Raw genomic sequence first — 24,165 nt, forward strand, 5'->3', positions numbered from 1 at the left:
TTGGCCATCTCAAAATGTTTCTTTTTTTAAAAAAGTAGTTTAAGTACATCTTTTCTTCCTTTCTCCACAAATCCCAGTTTTTTCCTCCCTGTATTTAAGGGAATCAGAGTGAATGAACACATAGCCTATAGACTCAGATTTAACAGAAATGAGTTTAAAGTATCAAAGGTCTATAGTCTAAGGGAACTTGGAAGTTCTTTACCTTCCTTAGAGTCATCTGGGTCTGACCAACAGGTAGAACTTTCTTACGTGATAGACATGTCAGTCCCGTCCAGTATAGTAGCAACCAGGCCATTTGAGTATTTGGAATGTAGCTAGTGTGACTCAGGAACTGAAATTTTAAGTTCAATTTCATCCATTTAAAGTAAAATAACTAGGGGTGCCTGGGTGGCTCAGTTGTTAAGCGTCTGCCTTCAGCTCAGGTCATGATCCTGGGGTCCTGGGATCGAGCTCCGCATCGGGCTCCCTGCTTGGCAGGAAGCCTGCTTCTCCCTCTCCCTCTCCCCTTGCTTGTGTTCCTTCTCTCGCTATCTCTCTCTGTCAAATAAATAAATAAAATCTTAAAAAAAAATAAAGTAAAATAACTATACACGACCAATGGCTACCTTGTCTGGTGGCACAGATTTTAGAGGCTCTTCACATGTACAACTGAATATTTCTGCCAACCCTTCTCTAAAATGAACACACGTATACAAGTTAGTACTGACTCAAACTAGTCAAAACTCCACATGTTCAATGTGAGTTTAAGAGACCGGAAAGTTTTAGTTAGACATATAAACAGATACGTACTTTAGTCTAAAAGAAACAAAAACCCATGAAAATGTTACCTTTTCTCCATGCTTTACAGTATGAAGTGGAAGCTGGCCAATGATTTTCTTAGCTTCTTTCCTATGGCTCTTAGGTAGGAAAAATATTATCACCAAAAATTTTAAGTCACTATTTTAAAAAATTCACATAAGCTTACAGAAAAAAACTTCATTTAAAAAACAAAGTTCAATGACTACAATGAAAATAACAAAAATTACCATTTACATCTTAATGTACAAAATAGCCACATATAACTTAAGAGCTGTTTGATCAAGAATATTTTCAATTTCATGCCTGAAGAAGAAACCAATTCTTATGTTTAAATATTGGCAAGAGAGCAGGAAGCTGAGAATGGGGGAGGAGGGGGTCCCACTGATTCATGTACTAATGCCCGTCTCTAAAATGAAAGAGGTTTTCGTCTAGTCAGCAGGTGCAGGATGACCAGAAATGACTACCACCTACAAAGCCAGAAAGAGCGGCTTTTCAAGACAACAGGTAAGTGAAATTCAAAGTCCTGTCTGTGGAAGTCTGGGGCTCTGAGTGCCCTCCTCTTTGCTGTGACAGAGACACTACCTCTCTGCAGATAAATGGCTTTGAAAGTTGCCCCACAGGGGAAGCCAGGAAGCCCCTCCCACTCTGCTCCTAGCCTTTAGGCCCAGGGTTCTCTTCTCCTTGTTTTAAACACAGAACCAGGTCCACTCTACCTCAGGCCTATTTATCATTCCTTTATGTCTGAAAAAGGGAAAGAGGGTATTCACAGGAGCAAAACATGCAAAAAGTGACATCATTTAAAGGTATTTAATTTCCCACAGAACAGAAAATTTAATATATTCTAATTAAAAAATTATTTTAAAAAAAGTTATATTAATTAAATAGTATGAATGAAAATGAAATTAAGAATATGGTCCAAAAAACCCCCACAAAACTCTAATACAACTTCAGGGAATATATATGAGAAATATTTATGAACTACCTTTTAAAAAGCAAAGTTAAAAAGAATTACCCATAATTACCTGACTTCCAAACTGTGAGCCAGTATATAGGAAACGCTGTATATAGTAAAATATCAGCCAGGCTAATGAGATAATCATCATGGTGATGAAGGCGATGGCCACAAATACCACAGATTGACCACTGATAAACTCCTGTACATGGCGGGTGCCAACCCCTATGGTCATTTTGACTGCAATGCCTTTCTGCACCAGATCCAAAATTTCTCTTCCTTTTGGGTAGCTAACCATAATGACCACTATATTTCCTGTTCCTGTAGGGAAGAACAAAAAAAGTCAATATGAAGAACACAAAATGAGATACAGAGAAAGATAAGAGAAAAATATAAGAGTACTACAGCTTGTCCATATGTAACATCCAAAAACTTTCCAAAAAATGTTTAATTTTCAAGGAAAACTTAAGTTACCAAAATTAGTCCCAAAAGAGAAAAAAGACTGACTATATCAGAAGTAGAACAAGTCTCTAATAACTACCCCCCTCAAAGGTTAGAGCCCCATTCAATTCCACGGGTGAATTCTACCACCAAAGCTTGAAATAACACTGATGGTATTGAAATTGTTCCACAGCAGATTTAAAAAGTTAAAAAAGAAGTTTAAAAAATCATTTCTAGATAATAAAGCCAAACATGGGAATAAACCAAAAGAACCATACAGACAAATTTCACTTATGAATATTAATACATAATGCCTAGTGGCGCCTGGGTGCCTCAGTTGGTTAAGCATCTGCCTTCAGCTCAGGTCATGATCCTTGGGTCCCCGGATCGAGCCCTGCATTGGGCTCCCTGCTCAGCGGGAAGCCTGCTTCTCCCTCTGGCCCTCCTCCCTCCCGTGCTCTCTCTCTCTCAAATAAATAAAATCTTAAAAAAAAATACATAATGCCTAAAGCATGCCTATTAATCATAGGGAGGCAATCTGAGAATTTCTACTATGATCACTATTATTTAACATGGGTCCAAAGGCACGAACAGACATAATACAAAAAAAAAAAAAAAAAGAGAAGGGGTAAAATAATCAGTTTATATAAATCTATCCATAAATTAATGTAATAACAATAAAATATCAATAGGATTCTTAAAACCTTAAAAATGCTGTTTCTGAAGTTCATTAGGGGAAAAATAATCACGAATGATCAGGAAAACTTTTTAAAAGTAAAACCTGAACCCTTATAAGTACAGTCATTACAACAGTGTGGTAGTAGCAAATGAAGACAACCAGAATAAAGGGGTAGAATCAAAAGGCCAGAAATTAGACCCAAATACAAAACAGAACTTAGTATATGATAAAACTGTAATCTTAAATCACTGGGGTAAGATAATTTTTAAAAAATAGTATGGGAATAAATGGGTATTACCTGAGGGAAAATAAAAAAGCTGTATCCCTTTCTCACAATTTATGGCAAAATAAGTTCCAAGTAATGAATACCCAACTTTTACATCAACATGGATGGGACTGGAGGAGATGATGCTAAGTGAAATAAGTCAAGTAGAGAAAGTCAATTATCATATGGTCTCACTTATTTGTGGAACATAAGGAACAGCATGGAGGACATTAGGAGAAGGAAGGGAAAAATGAAGGGGGGGAATCGGAGGGGGAAATGAACCATGAGAGACTGTGGACTCTGAGAAACAAACTGAGGGTTCTAGAGGGGAGGGGGTGGGGGGATGGGTTAGCCTGGTGATGGGTATTAAGGAGGGCACGTACTGCGTGGAGCACTGGGTGTTATACGCAAACAATGGATCGTGGATCACCACATCAAAAACTAATGATGTAATGTATGATGACTAACATAACATTATAAAATTAAATTAAAAAAATAAGTTCCAAGTAAATCAAAGATTTAAATATATAAAAGAGAGGAAATATAAAAATGAAAATTTTCCAGAGAGCTAAAAAAGAGCAAAATCAAGGAATCAAGATCAAAAGAGCAAACAGGCAATGGGGGAAAATACATGTAACATGACAAAGACAGAAAACAATTTCCTGTAAGAGAAAGAGCAAGAGAAAAACAAAGGAAATGAAGTCAGTTTGCAGAAAAGACAAAAAATTTTTTTACCTATCAAGTTTTAGTGAGATAAGAATTCACATGCCGTAAAATTCACCCTTTTAAAGTATAGAATTCACTGGTTTTTAGTATATTCACAAAGGCTGTGCGACCATCATCACAATCTAATTCAATTAACATTTTCATCGCCCCAAAAAGAAAACCTGTATGCCTCTGTGGTCACTCCCCAACAAATAGATTTTAAACATATGAAAAGTCACGGTACAAATGAAAACATTAAAAAGATCTTCGACCTAGGATGCACTGCATCCTGAAAACCTATCCTAGGTTGAAAATATCCTGAGTAGAAAATGCATTTAAACTGAACATCATCACAGCTTAACCTAGCCTACCTTAAATGTGCTCTGAACAATTATAATAGCCTACAGTTGGGCAAAATCCTCTAACACTGTGCCTATAGGAAGTGCTGACCATCTCATGTAATTTGCTGAACACAGTACTGAAAGTAAAAAATGAAATGGTGGTCTGGGTACAGAATGGTTGTTGACCTTCAGGATCATGTGGCGGATTGGGAGCTGGGGCTGCAGCATCATGAGAGAATATTGTAGGGCATTACCGCTAGCCCTGGAAAAGATCCAAATTCAAAATTTGAAGTATGGCTTCCACTGAATGCGTACTGCTTTTGTGCCATCATAAAGTCAAAAAATTGCAAGTCAAACCAGAGTAAGTTGGGGATCATCTATACCTATATGACTGGCAAAGATCAAATAGTTTTGATCCTCCATAATGGCAAGAGTCAGCACAAATCTGCAGGGGGAGTTTATTATTACAATCTTGTGTGGAGGGCAATGGCTATCAAAAAAAATCTCATTTATTTATTTTCCCAAGACTTTAATGCACAGCTCTTTGATCCAGCAATTCCATGTCCAAGAATTACAGATACACTTGCATACGTATAAAGGAGCTATCTGTAAAGATATTTGTCAAATTTTCTCTAAATTGTTGCTATCACAGGGCGCCTGGGTGGCTCGGTTGGTTGGGCGACTGCCTTCCGCTCAGGTCATGACCCTGGAGTCCTGGGATGGAGTCCCACATCGGGCTCCCTGCTCAGCGGGGAGTCTGCTTCTCCCTCTGACCCTCCCCCCTCTCATGCTCTCTCTCAAATAAATAAAATCTTTAAATTGTTGCTATCACGATCTAAACGTCCATCAATAGGACTACAGTACATGTACACAGAATGAGGTGGCGACTCCATTTGTATGAATAGTACTCAAGATGACAGGAGGGGAAAAAAGCAACATGTCAAACTATGTGGATGCAAGATCTGTAGGTCACATTAATTTGGACTGCCTCTGGAAGGAGACCCAGAGAGTAGGGACCCTGACTGTGTCTGGGAAGAGGAGCTGGACACAATAAAAATTCTGTAAAACATGCACATATTACCTATTTGAAAACTAATTTTATTTTTTAAGATTTTATTTATTTATTTATTTGAGAGAAAGAGAGAGAGAAACAGCATGAGAAGGGACAGGGTCAGAGGGAGAAGCAGGCTCCCCGCTGAGCCGGGAGCCCGATGTGGGATTCGATCCCAGGACTCCGGGATCATGACCTGAGCCGAAGGCAGTCATTTAACCAACTGAGCCACCCAGGTGCCCGAAAACTAATTTTAAAAATACATACAAAGGGATGCCTGGGTGGCTCAGTCAAGATTAAGCGTCTGCCTTCCACTCAGGTCATGATCCAGGGTCCTGGAATTGAGCCCCAGGTCAGGCTCCCTCTCCCTCTGCCTGCTGCTCCCCATGCTGTGCTCTCTCAAATAAATAAGTAACATCTTTAAAAAAAGGCGCCTGGGTGGCTCAGTCGTTAGGCGTCTGCCTTCGGCTCAGGTCATGATCCCAGCGTCCTGGGATCGGGCCCCGCATCGGGCTTCCTGCTCCGTGGGAAGCCTGCTTCTCCCTCTCCCACTCCCCCTGCTTGTGTTCCCTCTCTCACTGTGTCTCTGTCAAATAAATAAATAAAATCTTTAAAAAAAAAAAATAGAAATAGACATAAAAATACACATAAAGAGTGTTCTCTGGCATTACTTTGAAACTGTGCATTGTAACAATGTTATTGCAGAGAGAAACTTAATCTGTAGCAAATCCACTGTGGCCCCCTGCCATCAGGATTTAGTTACTGAAACACCAGAAGGGCACCCTTCTAAGGTGGCTCCGGCCTGGAGGCCGATCCTTCGACCCGGGCCAAAAGTGTCACTTAGTACGAACATACATGTACGTGTCTCCCCACTCACACGGTCTGCCATGTCATCGCTGGGGAGACACTACAAGGAGGAAGGCATTTCCTGCCTTCAGGAAAACAAACATCTAGAAGCTGAGAAACACAAGCACAGAAACAATTATTATGATAGTTATACCACTTATAATTACATGGCACTTTATAAGCTGAAAGCCTTTTCTCATAAACCTCCTTTTAAGGAAAACTTCAAGCACACACTAAAGTAGGAAGAACAGTTTAAAGAACCCCATGTGCCTGTCTCAGTTAAGAAGTTTTATATAGAAAATAAATCTGTTTCCATGCCACGGTCACAGCTACATAAAACTTCCGGTACTGACATAATGAAATTTGTGTTAATTGGGGAAAACCAACTTTGGAGCACTTTCACATTTACGTCTCCCTTGAAGCAGAGAAGCCAAATTACCATTTTACAGATGAGGGCTCAGAAATCTGAAAAGAGCTGCTGAACGTCATATACCACCTGGAAAAGCCAGTTCTAGGGCCTGAAGACCCAGGTCCCACACAGTATCTCTGCCCTGCCTCCTCCTCGTGGGGGACCTAGGCTTCAGAATCACGTAGACTGGGTTCAAATCTGTTATCCACTGTCTGGGTCTGGAGAAACTACCTTCTCTGAGAATATTTCTTCAGCTATAAAATGAGAATGAGAATTTTTCTATTTTGGACGACTGCTTATTTACTAAGAAAGTGGAATACAAAGAGCTGCAGAAATGAAGTGATAATTTTGTCTGAGGTGGGGAGAGAACTCTTTCCCTTGGAAGTACACTTGAGCTACATCTTGAAGGACAGGAAAAGTTTATCAAGCAAACAAAGGGAGGCTTTCTAGGCTGTGAACTCATCATAAAAACATATTTGGGATGGTGACTGGTCCAATATGATTAGTGAATAAAATACAGTTGTCCCCCTTACCACAAGGGATACATCCCAAGACCTCCAGTGGATGCCTGAAACTGCAGAGAGCAACAAATGCTATATATACTAAGTTTTTTTCCTATACATACCTATGATAACGTTTAATTTATAAATTAGGCACAGTAAGAGATTAACAATTAATAATGAAGTAGGACAATTATAACAACATACCGCAAAAAAAAAGTCATATGAATGTGGTCTTTCTTAAAATATTTTGTACTGTATTTACCCTTCTTGTGATGATGGTGAGATGATAAAATGCCCACGTGAGGAGATGAAGTGAGGGGAATGACGTAGACATTATGACCTAACGTTAGGCTACTACAAACCTTCTGACCATAGGTCGGAAGGAAGATCATCTACTTCCAGACCGAGGTTGACCATGGGTAACTGAAACCATGGATAAGGGGGGTGACCACTGTATATGTAAAGGTATCTCGTTTATCTCCTTATCCCCAGTGCCTCACAGAGAACCTGGCACACAGAAAGTGTTTCATAAATATCTGTTGAATAAATGAATGAATAAATGAGAGGTGGAAGATGAATTGAGATTCTAATCTCAACTGGTTGGTTCTTGAACACTAAATTTTCAAAGGAAGGGGCTACTGACACACAGTGATTATCAAAGGGACACGCTGAACTGAAAACACTTGTAATATCAATTTGAAATTTTTCACCTAGGAAACTAGAACAGTTCACTGATTTAAAAGAAATCATGAAAAAAAAATACTTTGTTTAGGATGACAGCTAAACCATTTGCTATACTAATTATAGCAGCAAGACTGCTTCTGGGAACTACTTTAAATTAATAAAACTCAGATTGAAGACTCATTCTATTCCATGATTTGTTTTTCTGGAACATTTTTTGGGATGAACTGGAGGTAGGGCGGCTGAGTAAAAATGGCACTAGCTTGGGGTCACTGCGTGCGTGACCGGAAGGGATACCAGGCACAGGCACCTCATTTGGCCCTGCCCTGCCCTCCTCATGCACTGCCACCTCTCCAGGACAATACTAGAGAGCCTTAGGGACACATGAGAGCAAATCACAGCTTATTTCCCAACTAAACAGCTGAGTCTCTTCATAGGATGCAATGACACGCAAAGACTTGGGAGAGGAGAGAAAGTTCTTAGGATTTTTCTTCCCCAGGCCTTTAACACTGCTACCAGTCATGCTTGTGTAAAAAACAGTCATCTTGTGCAATCCCTCTCCCTCCCCCAAAGAATCTATACCTCTCACCATTACACAGGAAAACTCGAAGGCAGTTTATTTTTGTCTTACTTAGCACAATGTCTGTGTACAGAGTACACGATCATAAACCTACTTTTCAAATAATAAATACCAAATATAGTACTCTTTAGCAAGCCAAACTGTCCATAAATATAAAACTCTACTGTGCCAGAAATAAAATTGCATATATTTGTTTCCGTTCAAATGCCTGTGTTCCGCTTACCACTTGATCAAACACAAAAAAGTTAAGAAATCCTGTCTTGGTCAACAGGTTCAAAATTCTTGAGGTTACCTGTGAGTCTAGTGTACCATTTCTCTCCTCCCAAAGGAAATTATATAGATTTCAGCATTCTTTTGAAGGGGGTGGGAACTACTGAAATTAAATTTAAAGTGGAAGATTAGATTTCTGCTCTAGAAAACTAATTCAGGCAGGAAGAAATACATTTTAGAGTCCCAGCAAAAGAGTACCATTAAATTTCAGGTTTTCTTTCTTTCTCATCACTTCCATACCCTCTCCACCTTCTGCCCCCTAACCTGGAAAATTCTTGGTCAAATCTTCAAAATTCAACACAAGCTCAACTCAAGGCTTCTTGGCACCACCCACCCCTTTAGGCCTGCAATGCACCAGTTCCTCTTAGATACAGCTCTAGCAGGTGTATAAAACACCAACTAGAACTTCTTTATAGGTCTCTCTCCCTCACTAGACGAGTACTACCTGTTCTTATTTATTAGTTTTTGTAGCCAAGTATGCAGTGGTGACCCATAGAAGAGTTTCTGTATGCATGAATCTATCTGAAAAAATGGGCTTATCTTCAAGTAGTATAGCTGAAATGCCCCAATAAGGAGAATATTAATAGAAATAGTACACCCGATATGAATGCAAATGTCCCCCAAATTTAAAGCTATTATGCAAAACAGAAATGTTTTTATGGTTGGCTACGGAGTGTCAGGAGGACACAAAAACAAATGTAATTCTTTTCTTGGAAATTTAAATTATGTTTTGGATAATCTGACTTGCTCAAAAATATTTTGTATTTGTTGCATATACAGCTCTTTGCAGGGTTCCTAAAGGCATTACTTTATTTCAGGGATTCAGCCTTTTGCAATGTTGTTCCCACCACCAAGAAATGTCCTATAGCCCAACCCCCCTTGCACACACCATACACACACAGAGACAGCTTCTCCATCAACCTGTCTTTCAAAACTCAATCTTTCTGGGAACCATCTTAGTTAATCCCACCTTCTAAGTGTGCCTGTGAGTGCCATTTCTGACTTCCTACAGCACCACAATACATTAATTCAAATCCACATTTTTGGATCATTTGAGTACAGCATTAAACATCATCAAAAATTTGTTATTCATAAAAAACTATTTACCATGCTCTGCAAATGCAAAATGCACATCTTCTATAACACTAGGGACTTTTACATTTTTGTCATCTCCCTCCACCCCAACTCTGGCCCCTTCTTCAAACATAGCTCTAAGCCTTGCCAGTACTTGGCACTCAGTAAACAGCTGTTAACAGAATGAATAAAATTAACTGTATAGAGTGAATGAATGAATCTATCCTTAAAAGGCCATGCCAAGATTTCAGCTAAAGGATCATCCTATTTATTAACCAACAATAATTACACTAAAGTCAATAATCTATAAAAACTTTTAATGATTTGACTTGTATCAATTTTTACTCATCTTGGTCAAACTAACTACTAGTCACCCTTGCAGTATCTGCTTTAGATGTCCTTCCTTTATGCTTCCTAAGCATCCGTGCATGTAATTCCATCAAGGTCCAAACCATATTGTCTGGAAAGTTGTTTATCGCTCCCATCAGGTCACAAACTCCTCAAAGGCAGGCATGTGTCTTAGGCATTTCTATGCCTTAGCAAGCACAATACTTAGCCCAAAGTGGCTACTCATTATTCTGTCTGCTAAAGTAAAGAGAATTAACTAAGATTAATTTACAGGGAATTAATTAGCTTAACAGTCCTTACAGTTGTTCTGATAGATTATCTTAAAGTCATGATTTTATTTTTAGAACCATGATAAAACACTGATTTATACCCAAAGTATCCTGTACTGGATTTAGGAGAGTCAAGCAATAGGCTTAAGAAAAACTGGAGAAATTCTCCCTGAGATTTGGGAAAAGACTATCACGATTCAGTTTTACAAGGAGCCACCTCTACCTATTTTGCAGAACCCCAGTGCTACACGGGAACATTGAAACCACTGGTATCTGCGGTTTTTACTGCCTCCAGCACATTCTGACAAAATCCAAGAAACCTAACTTGAGCTACATTCAAGGTTCTGTATAACATTTCAAATTCAAATATGTCAAAGCCAGTTTGTCTTCTGACTTAATTCCATTCATTCCATTCTTAATGCTATTCCATTCTCAAAAAGTCATGATACATTTGTACCCTTGTTCCCAGTTGGGCCAAGTTCTGTGAAGGTCATTCCTTTCCATTCCTATAGTCACCACTACAGTATTGGCCCTTATACAGTTGACCCTTGAACAACACGGGTTTGAAACGTCTGGGTTAACTTATGCAAGAATTTTTTTTTCCAGTATAGTATAGTCAATGTATTTTCTCTTATGGTTTTAATATAACATTTTCTTCCCTCTAGCTTATTGTAAGAATCCAGTATGCAAGACAAATAACATACAAAACATGAGTTTAATTGACTGTTTATGTTATTGGTAAAATGCCCAGTCAACAGGAGGCTATTAGTGGTTAAGTTTTGGGGGAGTCAAAAGTTATACACAGATTTTCCACTGCATGGGGGGTTGGTGCCTCTAAGCCTTGTGCTGTTCAAGGGTCAACTTTATTTCTATTTGGATCAGCCCAACAGACTAGAGTCTCTGTAGGCTTTCCTCTGTTTAATCCACTGGTCACAATGCTACCAAATTAATCTCCCTTTAAGTCAGTGGTTCAAAATATTGGATGATTCTGTCATCACTTCCCTCCCCCGCCCCCCCCAGACATTTGGTATTACCTGGTGACATTTCTGGTAGTCACAACTGGAGGAGTACTGTTGAAATCTGGTAGGTAGAGGCCAGGGATGCTAAACATCCTATAATGCACAGGACAGCCCCTCCCACAACAAAGAATGATCTGGCTACGTACAGACCCTCCTGTTACCATGGACCAGTTTCCTCATCCATAAAATGGAGTTAAAGTACCTACATGAAAAGGTTGTCCGGAGGGTTAAGTAAACCGCTGTATGGAGAGCACTGAGCACAGTGCCTACACACTGGGTACTTTCACACATTTAAAAAAAAAAAATTGCTAAAGCTGTTACTTTTGTCTTTTTTCTCAAAAAGAATGATTCTCACAGTAAAAAGACTCGAATGGGCATTGATAATAGAAGAGAAACTCATGAGGATTTAAAATAAACATCAATGAGGTGTTTTTCGGGGCTTGGCTAAATTATGTCAAATAATATAAGCAAGCAAGGTGGCCGATCCATGGTTAGAGCAAGTGCTATTAGCCTGGAAAAATGTAACATCATTATCAAAAAATGCAGTAAGCAGATTTAGAAAATTGTAGCCGACACGCCAGCCATTGAAAAGAAAAGGTCCAAATGAAGATGTTATACGCTCAGAAGAGACTGCAAGGACCCAGAATCAGAGAATCCTGACACATTAACCTCTTTTCCTAGACAGATCTACTAAAATTGGGAAAACACCATTGATAGGATGTATCAGGAATGGTCTCTGAAATCTGACAGGGCTTTTCATGGTAGTTTCATGGAAACATGGCTTGGGTACAATGACAACTTGGTAGACTTACAGTCACTGGAATAGCGGCACCGCAGGTGGTGCCTCACCCAATGCCACCACATAAGCATCTGCTACCATTTCCTCTTCCAAAACCACTTCCCTCTGTTGCAACTGAGAACTTCCCTTCTACTGTCTGAGGTCACCCCTCCAAAATATCCTAGACATGGCCTTCTTCAAGACCTGACTCTTGCAGTTACCTCTTCTCTATCCTGGATCTCTACCACATCACTCCCAACCAATTTCAATATGCCCTACCATCGTCCACCCTAACCCTCCCTTGCCCTATAGTTTCTGCACACTTCTCAGCACACCTTGAGCCCTCAGAGTCAACCCTTTTTTTTTTTTAAAGATTTTATTTATTTATTTGAGAGAGAGAGAGAAAATGAGAGATAGTGCGAGAGGGAAGAGGGTCAGATGGAGAGGCAGACTCCCCACTGAGCGGGGAGCCCGATGTGGGACTCGATCCCGGGACTCCAGGATAATGACCTGAGCCAAAGGCAATCGCTTAACCAACTGAGCCACCCAGGCGCTCCAGAGTCAACCTTCTTAAAAGAGTTGTTCTAACAGTCTCCATTTTCTCACCTCTCAACTGATTTCTATTCCCATCACAGCTAAAATAGGCCAAATCCAAAGTCCCTTTCCGTCCTCATTGTGTTAAGTTTGAACTTGCCTTTAAGAAATCAAAGCAGAATGAAAAACAAAAGTATAGGAAAAAGGATGTCTGACTTGCAGCAGCAGAAACTTTAAAAAAAGACTTTAATCACAATAAATGCAGAATGAGTCATGCTCTTAGAAATCATAACAGAAATATGTTCACTCTGCTGGGTACAGGTCCTATAACATTCATATTTCAGTTCTGAGGAGGACGTCTTGCAAAATAAGACTCTCAAACTGTCATCAGTGCTTGAAGATGCAACCTGTTGCCCTGGGGAATAGGTATGGGAAGTGTCCCCTGGCAAAGAGCAAGACCTTTTCCTGAATGAATACAACCTGAAAAATTTCATCTAAACTCTAGACTCCAGGAAGCTGACTGGCAGTAGAGCCAGTATTATAGCCTTACATGTAGGAAGTGAGAAAACATATCCGCACTTAAATCCAGGTTTTCTGACTCAGTTAAGTCCAGATTTTCTGACTCAAAAGTTCAGAATACTCAGACACGTTCTATGAAAGTGGAGAAACCAGAGTTCGACCAAGCCACCACTTGACACTGGTGAAGGGACTGCCAGACCTTGGATTCCTACCTCACCTGACTGTAAAAACGATGAATGGAAAGGGACCCATGATTAGCAATCATGAGACTTTCCACCACAACCCTCTTTGGGTGGCTTTTAATTTCTTTCGTTCTCCCCACTGCCCTCCTTCAGAGGGCGCCTCCCTACACCTGAAGGGCCCAAAGCGAAGATCTAATCTTGTCTGGAGGCCTTCCTACCTGCCCACAGAGCCCCGGGGGGTCACGGCGCGCACATCCAGAGCTTCCCTCCCAGTTCCTGACCGCCAGAAGCCATCAGAGTCGCGCCCCCAAACCCCTTCGCGGCTTGCCCCTGGGGATCAAGGCCGAGGACGAGAGGGCCGTCGGCCATGACTAAGCTGCAGAGTTCCTCCCGCCGCCTCCCCACAGCCCCCAGCCTCGGCTCACCCGCGTGGGACATGGGCGTGGTGAGGTTCCCGTGGCCCTCCTCGTTGTAGAGGACCACGGCCGAGGCGTTCCTCCGCGCCGCCACCAGCACCTTGTCCTTGAAGGTGCAGCCCCCGCGCGCCACCAGGGCGACCCAGGGCGCGTCCCCCCGGCCGCCGGGCGCTGGCACGAGAAAGCGAGTGTCGGGCGCGCAGCCCTCGGGGTCGCGGTCCGCCGCGCGCGGGACGCCCACCAGGCCCTGCGCGCCCTCCTTGGGCGAACTGTCGCCGAAGCGGGCGCTCTCCGAGACGCTCCACACGGTGCGGTTCGTGTGCGGGTCCACGTACTCGGTGCTCACCACGGCCGAGTACCACTCGAGCGCCCGGCCCCTGGCCCCGGGCGCGTACAGGGCCAGCGCCAGCAGCACCAGCGCGCCGCGGGCCCCGACGCCGGCCTCGGGCCGCCGCCGCCACGCCATGACCCCACCGCCGGGCTGACAAGGAGGAGTCCGCGGCTGCAGCTGCGCGCGTGGGAGGCCGCTGAAAAGCGTAAAAAAGCTGGGGCTTGCCGCCCAGCGGGCGGAGAGCCAGGCCGGGTGGCGGGCGGGGCCGCGGCGCACGCGCACCTGGAGGAGTGGGGGAGGGGGCGGAGACTGGGGCGGGGCCTTCCCTGGCCCTTACCCGCCCGGACCCCGGCGCTACGTGCGCGGGCTAGAGGCTGCCCCCTCCGCCTGGTCCCTGAACGTGACCGATCGCTCACAGCCAGGAGGTCCGCGACCCCAAGGATCCCGTGGATGCAGGGACCGGTACGAGCAGCTCACGCGACGTCTTGCTTCACGCACGGTGCGGTGGCCAGGGCCCGATCTTGTGTAACCGGACCTCGAGGGCACCCCGAAGCCGGGGGAAACGACCGTCGGGAGCGAGTCGAGAGGCGTGGGAGCGCTGTTATGTAAAGTCGCCCAGCGGATGTTTATGAAGAATTTACAGTGCAGTGCAAGGCTCTTGGCAGAGGCCTTGCTTGTCTAGAACCAATCTACTCGTGTTTTCCATCCACTTTTTGGGACCGATTTTGTAATGCTACCTGATTTCTTGTCGCTTCTTTCCAGCACTGCACTCACAGCAACGTTTTCTATTACGGTATTTTAGGTATAATCAGTAGTTTTGAAATAAGTGCATCAAACTGCCTCTTTAGATGAGCGCTTACATTGTACAACAATAAATAAAAAAGAAAAGGATTTGTTTGAAAATAAATGCTGGGAGGTAGTCCATTTAAAACTGCCGTGGATACAAAACCTTGCTGCTGCAGGAAAAGTTTAGACCTTTCATTTCTGACTGACTCATCTTCCTCCTTCTGGGAGGGAAGTAGAATGTTGCCACTCAGCAAAGGTTTCTGTTGGGCCTTAAACCTTCTCAATTTTCGGGCGCCTGGGTGGCTCAGTCAGTTGAGGGTCTGCCTTCGGCTCAGATCATGAGTCCAGGCTCAGGGTCCTGGGATCCAGCTGGGCATAGAGCTCCCCACTCAACGGGGAGTCTGGTTTTCCCTCTCCCTCTGCCCCTCCCCACCGTTTGTTCTCTTTCTCAAATAAAATCCTTAAAAAAAACAAAACAAAACACTTCTCACTTTTCCCTTTTGTTATCAGCCTCTCTTGGACTGCATCTTAAAATTGTTCTAAAATGCAGTCTGGCCCACAATCCGTACCTCCCCTCGAAGTGGGATCTCCAGCCCCTTTCCCAACAGGAAAACAGTTTTAAACACTTAAACGAAAGCTTAAGGCCTTCCCCTTGTCCCAGGTCTAGAATAAGGGAAATAAGTTATCTTCATGGCAGGCTGGAGAATAGGTCCTAAGACCCCTACATTAGGCTCTAGCAAAACAAGTACTTGTAGTTCCCAGAATATGCCTTTGTAGTTTCGTGTTATGTCTTGCAAATTCATTTCCTTCTTTCTGAAATCCTCTTGCTTCTGGCTGTTGGTCCTGGCAAACACCAACTTAGTCTTCAAATTTTATCTCAAAAGCTATTTCTTCTGTGAAACCTCTGGTTCCTAAAGAAAGACTTGGATGCTCCTCCTATTTTCCCTGTTGCTTGTGAATGTTATGCTTACACATTAATGTTACACCAGCAATACTGCTTTCCAAATCGAGGTGTTTTAGCCTTCTTACAACACTGGGAGTTTCATGATGGCAAGGATTGTGTCTGCTGTTTTTATGAACCTACCTCAGCGAGCACAGCGTCATGTGTGTAACCCATGTTTATTAAATGAGCAAAATAGCTTTTTTTTTTCTGTTTCAGAATTAAGGACTCAAGATTGTTTACAGGCTTGTTGCTCAAAAAAGTTCAACAGGTTAAGACCTTGCAGCTCTTAAGCCCTAAGGCTCACCCCAGCTTCTTGGTTTTCCTTTCTTCATCACCGGCTTCAGGCTGCAGCTGGTTCCGAGGCAGCAGCCACTGGCTCAAACCCTTGGGCCTTTTTCCCCTACACTAGCTGCCAAGTGCTACTCAGCGTCTTCAATTCCCCTTTTCTACTGTCCCAAGAAGAAAAGCTGACAAGCCTCACCCCCACCATACTTTTTACGGGGAAGGGAAGTGCAGCTTTCATTATTTTTTCTTTTGTTTTATTACAGAAAATTTCAAATGTTTCCAAAAGTAGAGGGACTAGTATAATGAAGCTCTATGCACTTACAACTTCAATTCAACAATGATCAAGTCATGGCTAATTTCAAGTATACCCTTAAGCCACTTCCAATGGCCCCTATTGGACTATTGTAAAGGAAATCCTGGGCATATTTTATTTGTAAACATTGTCATATGCACCTTTAGAAGTAAAAACATAATCACAGTATTATTATGATATTTAAGTAGTCTACAGTTTTTTGTTGTTGTTTTAAGAATTTTTTAAAAGATTTTATTTATTTATTTGACAGAGACACAGCGAGAGAGGGAACACAAGCAGGGGGAGTGGGAGAGGGAGAAGCAGGCTTCCCGCAGAGCAGGGAGCCCCATGTGGGGCTCGATCCCAGGACCCCCAGATCATGACCTGAGCCGAAGGCAGATGCTTAACCGACTGAGCCACCCAGGAGCCCCAGTAATCTAGGTTTTTAGCGTCAAATATCCAGTCAGTGCATAAATTTCCTGATTATCTCCTGAATGGTATCTTACATTCAGTTTGTTTGGATCAAGGTTCACATGTTCACACATTGCATTTGGTGGAAATGTCTCTTGTTTCCTTTTTTCTTTTTAAAGAATTGGATGATTTGATTTTTCTTTTATTGCAATGTTGGTTGCCGTTAATGCTATCATTACCTAAATCTACTGTTTCATTGTTTGCAAAATGGTGATATTCTGTCATTTATTTGATAAGTTTTAAAAAATAATTTATTTACTTGGGGGCGCCTGGGTGGCTCAGGCGGTTAAGCGTCTGCCTTCGGCTCAGGTCATGATCTGGGGGTCCTGGGATCGAGCCCCGCATGGGGCTCCCTGCTCTGCGGGAAGTCTGCTTCTCCCCCTGCCCCTCCCCACCTCTCTCTCTCTTAGTCTCTCTCTGACTCAAATAAAATAAATAAATAAAATCCTTTTTAAAAAAGATTTTATTTATTTGTTTGAGAGGGAGAGCATGAGTGAGCGTGGGCAGGAGCGGGGGCGGAGGGGTAAGGGGGGGATCGAGGGGGGGCACAGAGAGAGGGACAGGTAGGAGGAGGAGAGAAGCAAACTACCTGCTGAGCCCGAAGCCTGACTCTGAGCTCCAGGTGCCAGGACCCTGAGATCATGACCTTGAGCCAAAACCAAGAGGCGGTCACTCAACCGACTGAGCCACGAAGGTGCCCCATTCCCGCTTCATTTTATTAACTGGAACACTTCTACAAAGAGACACCTCCCCTCACCAAATAAGGGTTATCCTGAGGTACAATTTACATAGAAGAGCCAGATGAAATATTTCTTTTATTTATCGGTTTTCAGAATAATGAATCCGTAACTCCCCCTCAAAGAGAATTCTTTTTAGAAGTCCAATGTGCTATCCATTGCTTTATAGATCCAGGCAAGAGAATTCTTTTTAAATTGTCATTAATGCATACTTGATGAGTTTTAATCCTTGGTGTTATTATTCTTATTGAAGCCCATATTCATTCCCTCATCGCTAGTCCTTGGGAACCTCTTTAGATTGGCTCCTAAATCCATTTGACTCCTTTGATAGCTATCCTGCTCTCCGTAGTCAGCAGAGCATCAGCCATTTCTCTAAGGACACTTGTTTCCCTTTAGTAGGAAGTGCTCTTTAGAGACCACAATCTGTGCCCCGGCTTTTTTTTTTTCTTTCATTAATCATAATAATACATGTTCATTGTTTTAAAAAATCAGAAGATACAGATAAATTGAAAGAGATTAGAAATACCATAATGATACCAGAGAAATACTGTCAAATGTGGTTACATTCCAGACTTTTTTCTTTGTCCCTATAATTTTTTCCTATAAATTTTCTTAAAATGACAAAATACAGTGCTTATTATTCGCCTTTTTAAAACTCAGCAAAGTCTCATGAACATTTTGCTACATCATGAATACATTTCTCCAAGATCATTTTTTTTAAAGATTTTATTTTTTTATTTGAGAGAAAGAGAGAGAGAGAGGGAGAGAGAGCATAGGAGCAGGGGGAGAGGCAGAGGCAGAAGGAGAGGGAAAAGAAGGAGCAGACTCCCTGCAGAGCAGGGAGCCTGTCTCAGGGTTTGTCTCGGGGTTTGTCTCGGGGCTCATCGCAGGGCTCAATCCCAGGACCCCCAGGTCATGACCTGAACCAAAGGCAGACGCTTAGCCCACTGAGCCACCCAGACGCCTCTCTCCAAGATCATTTAAATGACTACATGGTATTTCATCATTTGAAAGCAGCACTGTTTTGTTTTGTTTTGTTTTGAACATATAATGTATTATTTGTTTCAGGGGTACAGGTCTGTGATTCATCAGTTTTTTTTTTTTTTTAAAGATTTTATTTATTTATTTGACAGAGAAAGACATAGCGAGAGCAGGAACACAAGCAGGGGGAGTGGGAGAGTGAGAAGCAGACTTCCCGCAGAGCAGGAAGCCCGATGTGGGGCTCGATGCCAGGACCCTGGGATCATGACCTGAGCCGAAGGCAGACGCTTAATGACTGAGCCGCCCAGGCACCCTGTGATTCATCAGTCTTACACAATTCACAGCGCTCACCCCATAGCACATACCCTCCCCAATGTCCATCACCCAGCTACCCCATCCCTCCCACCCCCCTCAACTCCAGCAACCCTCAGTTTGTTTCCTAAGATTAAGAGTCTCTTATGGTTTGTCTCCCTCTCTGGTTTTGTCTTGTTTCATTTTTCCCTCCCTTCCCCTATGATCCTCTGTCTTGTTTCCCAAATTCCTCATATCAGTGAGATCATATGATAATTGTCCTTCTCTGATTGACTTATTTTGTGAAAGCAGCACTGTTTTTATAATCAATCCTGTTTTGGAACATATAAGTTCTTTTCTATTTTTCCATATTATAAATGAAAACATAATATAAAAAAAATCTTACAAATTTTTCCTTATTGATGTTACAAATAATATTACAATATTTAAAATATATAATATTTATCAATGAAAATTTACCCCGTCATTTAATGCTTTCCCCCATAGGATCAGTTCCTAAAAGTGAAATTGCTGGACCTAGGGGTAGGTATGTTAAAAAAATTTTTTTTAATGTAATATATTCTCATGATCCAAAATTCAAAACATACAAGAATATGCTCATTGCAACGCTTGACCCAGCTACCCCAAACCAAGGCAACTAGTATTACTAGTTTCTTGTAGATTGTTCCAATATAATTCCATACTTATACAACAAATTAATTTATATATTTACCTTCTATCCCTCCTTTTTTCCACAAATGGTGAAATATTATACACTGTTTTGCATGTTGCATTTTTCACTTGTTGTTGAAGCTCTTTGCATAATAATTCATAAAAGAGCATCTTTGTCCTTTCTTAGGCTATATGGGATCTCATTGTATGTTCAAGTTTTTCCATCATCTATTTAACCAGCCCCTAACTAACAGACGTTCAGGTTATTATCAATCTTATGCCATTACAAATAATTTTGTCATAAAGAACCTTGTGCGGGCGCCTGGGTGGCTCAGATAGTTAAGCGTCTGCCTTCGGCTCAGGTCATGATCCCAGGGTCCTGGATCGAGTCCCACATCGGGCTCCCTGCTAGGCGGGGAACCTGCTTCTCTCTCTGCCTCTCTCTCTCTCTTTCTCTGACTCTCATGAATAAATAAATAAAACATTAAAAAAAAAAGAACCTTGTGCATATGTCCCTTTACACATTATCTATAGGATAGATTTCTAGAGGTAGAATTGGTGGGTGCAAAGGTGAGTGCATTTGTAATTTGGGTAGATATTCCCATAATGCTCCCCCACAGAGGTTTTATCAAATTTCATTCCACCCGCAGTATCTGAGAGTACTCTCCAAAGTAATGTGTGTCAAACTTGTTGACCTTTGCCAATCTGACTGGTAAATAATATGAGAATGGTTTTATTTGGGGATGTATCTTTTTGCTGCTTTTTACTTCAAATTGACCCCCTGGTCCCTTCTTATTTTGCTATTGATCGTTACTTGGAACCAAATGAGGAATTTTTAAAAATAAACATAAGAAAGTACCCAGTTATTTTGTTCCTTGTCCTTGATAATTGTTAAACCAGTGGTTCTCAGCTTGGCAGTACCGATGAATCTCCTGGGGTATCTTTTAAAAATGCCAGGGTTGAAACTCTTGTGTGAGATACCCCAGTGGTGGATACCTGACAATTATGCATTTGGTAAAACCCTAGAACTGTACAACATAAAGAGTGAACCCTGATGTAAACTGTGGACTTTAGTTACTAATAACGTCCCAATATTCATCAATTCATCAATGTTCATCAATCGTAATTGATACACCATACCAATGCAAGATGAATGGTATCGGAACCATGGGGACAGGGGAGGGAGTACATGGGAGCTCTTTGTACTTTCTGCTCAATTTTTCTGTAAACACAAAACTGCTCTAAAAAATATAAAGTCTATTAATTAAAAACAAACAGAACAACAAAACAACCCCAAGGCCTACTGCCCTTGGAGATTCTGGTAATGGGTTTGGAATGGAGCCAAGCTTAGATGTTCTTTAAAAGGATTTTAGGTGTTGCAACTGTATACCCATGGTTGAGCCACTACCTTAAATGGTAACCGAAGCCCCAGTAAGCTTTACCCAGACCAGTTAAATCACCCAGATCAATTAATTCAGATTTTCTGAAGGTGGGACTGGGGACTCCTCAATTTACAAAAAAAATTCCCTAGATGATTGTAATGCACAGCCAGTCCTAGTTTAAAAGCAGATGGATAATGAGTTCAACTCTGGTCCGAACCCAGAAGACCTTTGCGCGAGGCACCCAGGAATTTCCTCTTTGCAAATACATCTGGTCAAGGCAAGCAATGGAAGGTAACCACAACTGGTTCTGGTAGTTCTCAAAGGGTGGTCCTTGAACCAGCATTATTGGTATTACCTGGGAATTTGTTAGAAATGCAAATTCTTTTTTTTTCTTAAAGATTTTATTTATTTATTTGACAGAGACGGCGAAGAGAGGGAACACAAGCAGGGGGAGTGGGAGAGGGAGAAGCAGGTTGCCCGCGGAGCAGGGAGCCGGATGCGGGGCTTGATCCCAGGACCCTGGGATCATGACTGAGCGGAGGGCAGACGCTTAACTGACTGAGTCACCCAGGCGCCCCCCAGCTGTTCCTGTTTTGACAAGCCCTCCGGGTGATTTTGATGCACACCCACATTTGAGAACCACTACTCTTCCTGGTACCTGGATTTTGACCTTGAGTACCTGGATTTGGGCCTTGCCGCTTAGAAAGGATAAACTGTAGCATTATGCTTATAGATGACTTATTTTGCCAGAGCCCCCATATTACAGCCCCCATATTAGCTGTAATATATTATTATTTCTAATGGAGTTCAAAGTTGTAATTAAAAACTTTTCTAGAGGTAGAATTGGTGGGTGCAAAGGTGAGTGCATTTGTAATTTGGGTAGATATTCCCATAATGCTCCCCCACACAGGTTTTACCAAATTTCATTCCACCCGCAGTATCTGAGAGTACTCTCAGATTAATTTTAAATAATTAAAAAGTTATTTAAATGTGTAATAGATCAAATTTTATTTTATTCACACCAGAGATCAATTATGCTACCAAGATAGACTTTTTTCTTTTGTTCTTTCCTCCCTCCCTCCCTCCCTTCCTTCCTTCCTTTCTCTTTTGCCTGTGACTGGATAAAGTTTTTTTCCACCTCTATAGATATTTTTCTAAAATGCTATTTATTAAGAAAGTTGTAATTCTACCTAGGCCTACTCAAATGACACTGTTATTTGTGTGACTGGAGATCTTCAGTGTGCAAAAGAATCCCTAATAAAGAAATAGCTTAGAGGGTGAGGCTGATGTAAGACTGACAGGGTCATTCATAATCCCCAGTGCAAGAATTTTGAGTGGTTCTTTGCCTCACTTATAGACTTTATAATACATGCATTGGCAAAGAATCTCATTTACAACGTTACAACCTTAGGTATATGAGAATTCTCCAGTTCTTTGTTCTTTTGGATAGTGGCTTTTTTTTTTTTTTAAATAAATCATGTCATCTGCAAATGGTGACAGTTTTATTTCTTCCTTTCCAATTTGGATGCCTTTTATTTCTTCTCTTACCTAATTGCTCTGGCTGGGACTTCCAATACTATGTTGAATAAAAGTGGCAATAGTGGGCATCTTGTCTTGAGGAAAAGCTTTCAGTTTTTCAAGTATGATGTTAGCTGTGGGTTGTCATGTATGACTTTAATATGTTGAAGAATGTTCCCTCTATACCCACTTTGTTGAGAGTTTTTATCATAAATGGATGTTGAATTTTATCAAATGCTTTTTCTATATCCATTAAGAGGATCATATGATTTTTAATACCTCATTTTGTTAATGTGGTGTATCATACTGACTAACTTGCAGATGTGGAGCCAGCCTGACATCCCTGGAATACATCCCACTCAATCACGGTGTATGATTTTTTAAAAGATTTATTTATTTATTTATTTATTTGAGGAGGGAGGAGCAGAGGGAGAGAATCTTCAGACTCCTGCTGAGTGCAGAGCCCAATGCGGGGCTGATCCCATGACCCGTGAAATCACAACCTAACCCAAAACCAAGAGCCAGATGCTCAACCGAGGCACTCAGCGTATGATCCTTTTAATGTATTGCTGAATTCAGTTTGTTAATATTTTGTTGAGGATTTTTAAATCTATGTTCATCAGGGATATTGGCTTGTAATTTTCTTTTCCTGTGGCATCTTTGTCTGGTTTTGGTAATGCAGACTTCATAAAATGAGTTTGGAAGAGTTCCCTCCTGTTCTATTTTTTGGAAGAGTTTGAGAAGGATTGGTATTCATTCTTCTTTGAATGTTTGGTAGAATTCACCAATGGAGCCATCTGGTCTGGGGCTTTTGTTTGGGGGAGGTTTTGGATTACTGATTCAATTTCCTTACTAGTATTCAGATTTTCCATTTATTCATGATTCAGTCTAGGTAGGCTGTTATGTTTCTAGGCGTTTACCCATTTCTTCTAGGTTGTCCAATTGTTGGAGTGTAATTGTTCAGTTATTGCTTATGACCCTTTGTATTTCTGTGATATCAGTTGTAATAGCTCTTCTTTCATAGAAAACCCTAAAGACTCCATCAAAAAACTGTTTGAACTAATACATTTGGTAACGTTGCAGGATACAAAATCAATACACAAAAATCTGTTGCATTTTTATGCACTAATAGTGAACCATCAGAAAGAGAAGTTAAGAAAACAACCCTATTTACAACTGCAACAAAAAAGAATAAAAGACCTAGGAATAAATATAACCAGGGAAGTAAAAAACCCGCATACTGAAAACTACAAGACATTAAGGAAAGAAACTGAAGATGACAAAAAATTAATGGAAAGATACTCCGGGCTCATGGATTGGAAGAATTTACTACCCAAAGCAATCTACAGATTTGGTGACATCCCCATCAAAATTCTAATGACATTTTTCACAGAAATAGAACAAACAATCCTAAAGTTTGTGTGGAGCCACAGAAGACCCTGAATAGCCGAAACAATCTTGAGAAGGAACAAAAAAGCTGGATGCCTCACATTCCCTGACTTCAAACCGTATTACAAAACTATGCTTACTAAAACAGTATGGTATCAGCATAAAAACAGACACAGGGGTCAATGATCGGAATAGATAGTCTAGAAATAAACCCATCCATGTATGACCAATTAATTTATGATAAAGAAGCCAAGAATATACAATGGGAAAGGGGTAGTCTCTTCAGTAAATGGTGCTGGTAAAACTGGACAGCCACAGGCAAAAAAATGAAACTAGACCACAATCTTATACCATACACAAAAATTAACTCAAAATGTATTAAAAACATGAGTGTAAGACCTGAAACCATAAAACTTATAAGCTCCTT

At 41.4% G+C, this 24,165-nt stretch overlaps 1 protein-coding gene across 5 annotated transcripts in view; it reads right to left on the reverse strand.

The window, feature by feature from the left end:
* The window catches only part of RNF149 (ring finger protein 149), a 39,981-nt gene extending 25,725 nt beyond the window's left edge, over positions 1–14,256 (reverse strand). For 4 of the 5 annotated variants that reach the window (XM_028104009.2, XM_088026566.1, XM_088026567.1 and 1 more), the window contains exons 1-3: positions 13,670–14,249; positions 1,821–2,071; positions 828–896 (exon numbers count right to left, since the gene is read on the reverse strand). In XM_028104009.2, coding sequence (XP_027959810.1) covers positions 828–896; positions 1,821–2,071; positions 13,670–14,126 — 777 coding nt within the window. In that variant the 5' untranslated portion in view covers positions 14,127–14,249. Of the gene's footprint in view, positions 1–827; positions 897–1,820; positions 2,072–13,669 lie in introns of all 5 variants that reach the window. The other variant, XM_088026568.1, reaches the window with a different exon arrangement.
* Positions 14,257–24,165: the final 9,909 nt, after the last annotated feature.

Source organism: Eumetopias jubatus, unplaced genomic scaffold, assembly GCF_037043125.1.
Source record: "Eumetopias jubatus isolate StellerSeaLion01/CBP00866 unplaced genomic scaffold, mEumJub1_p1.0 scaffold_9, whole genome shotgun sequence".
In the NCBI taxonomy this organism is placed as follows: Eukaryota; Metazoa; Chordata; class Mammalia; order Carnivora; family Otariidae; genus Eumetopias; species Eumetopias jubatus.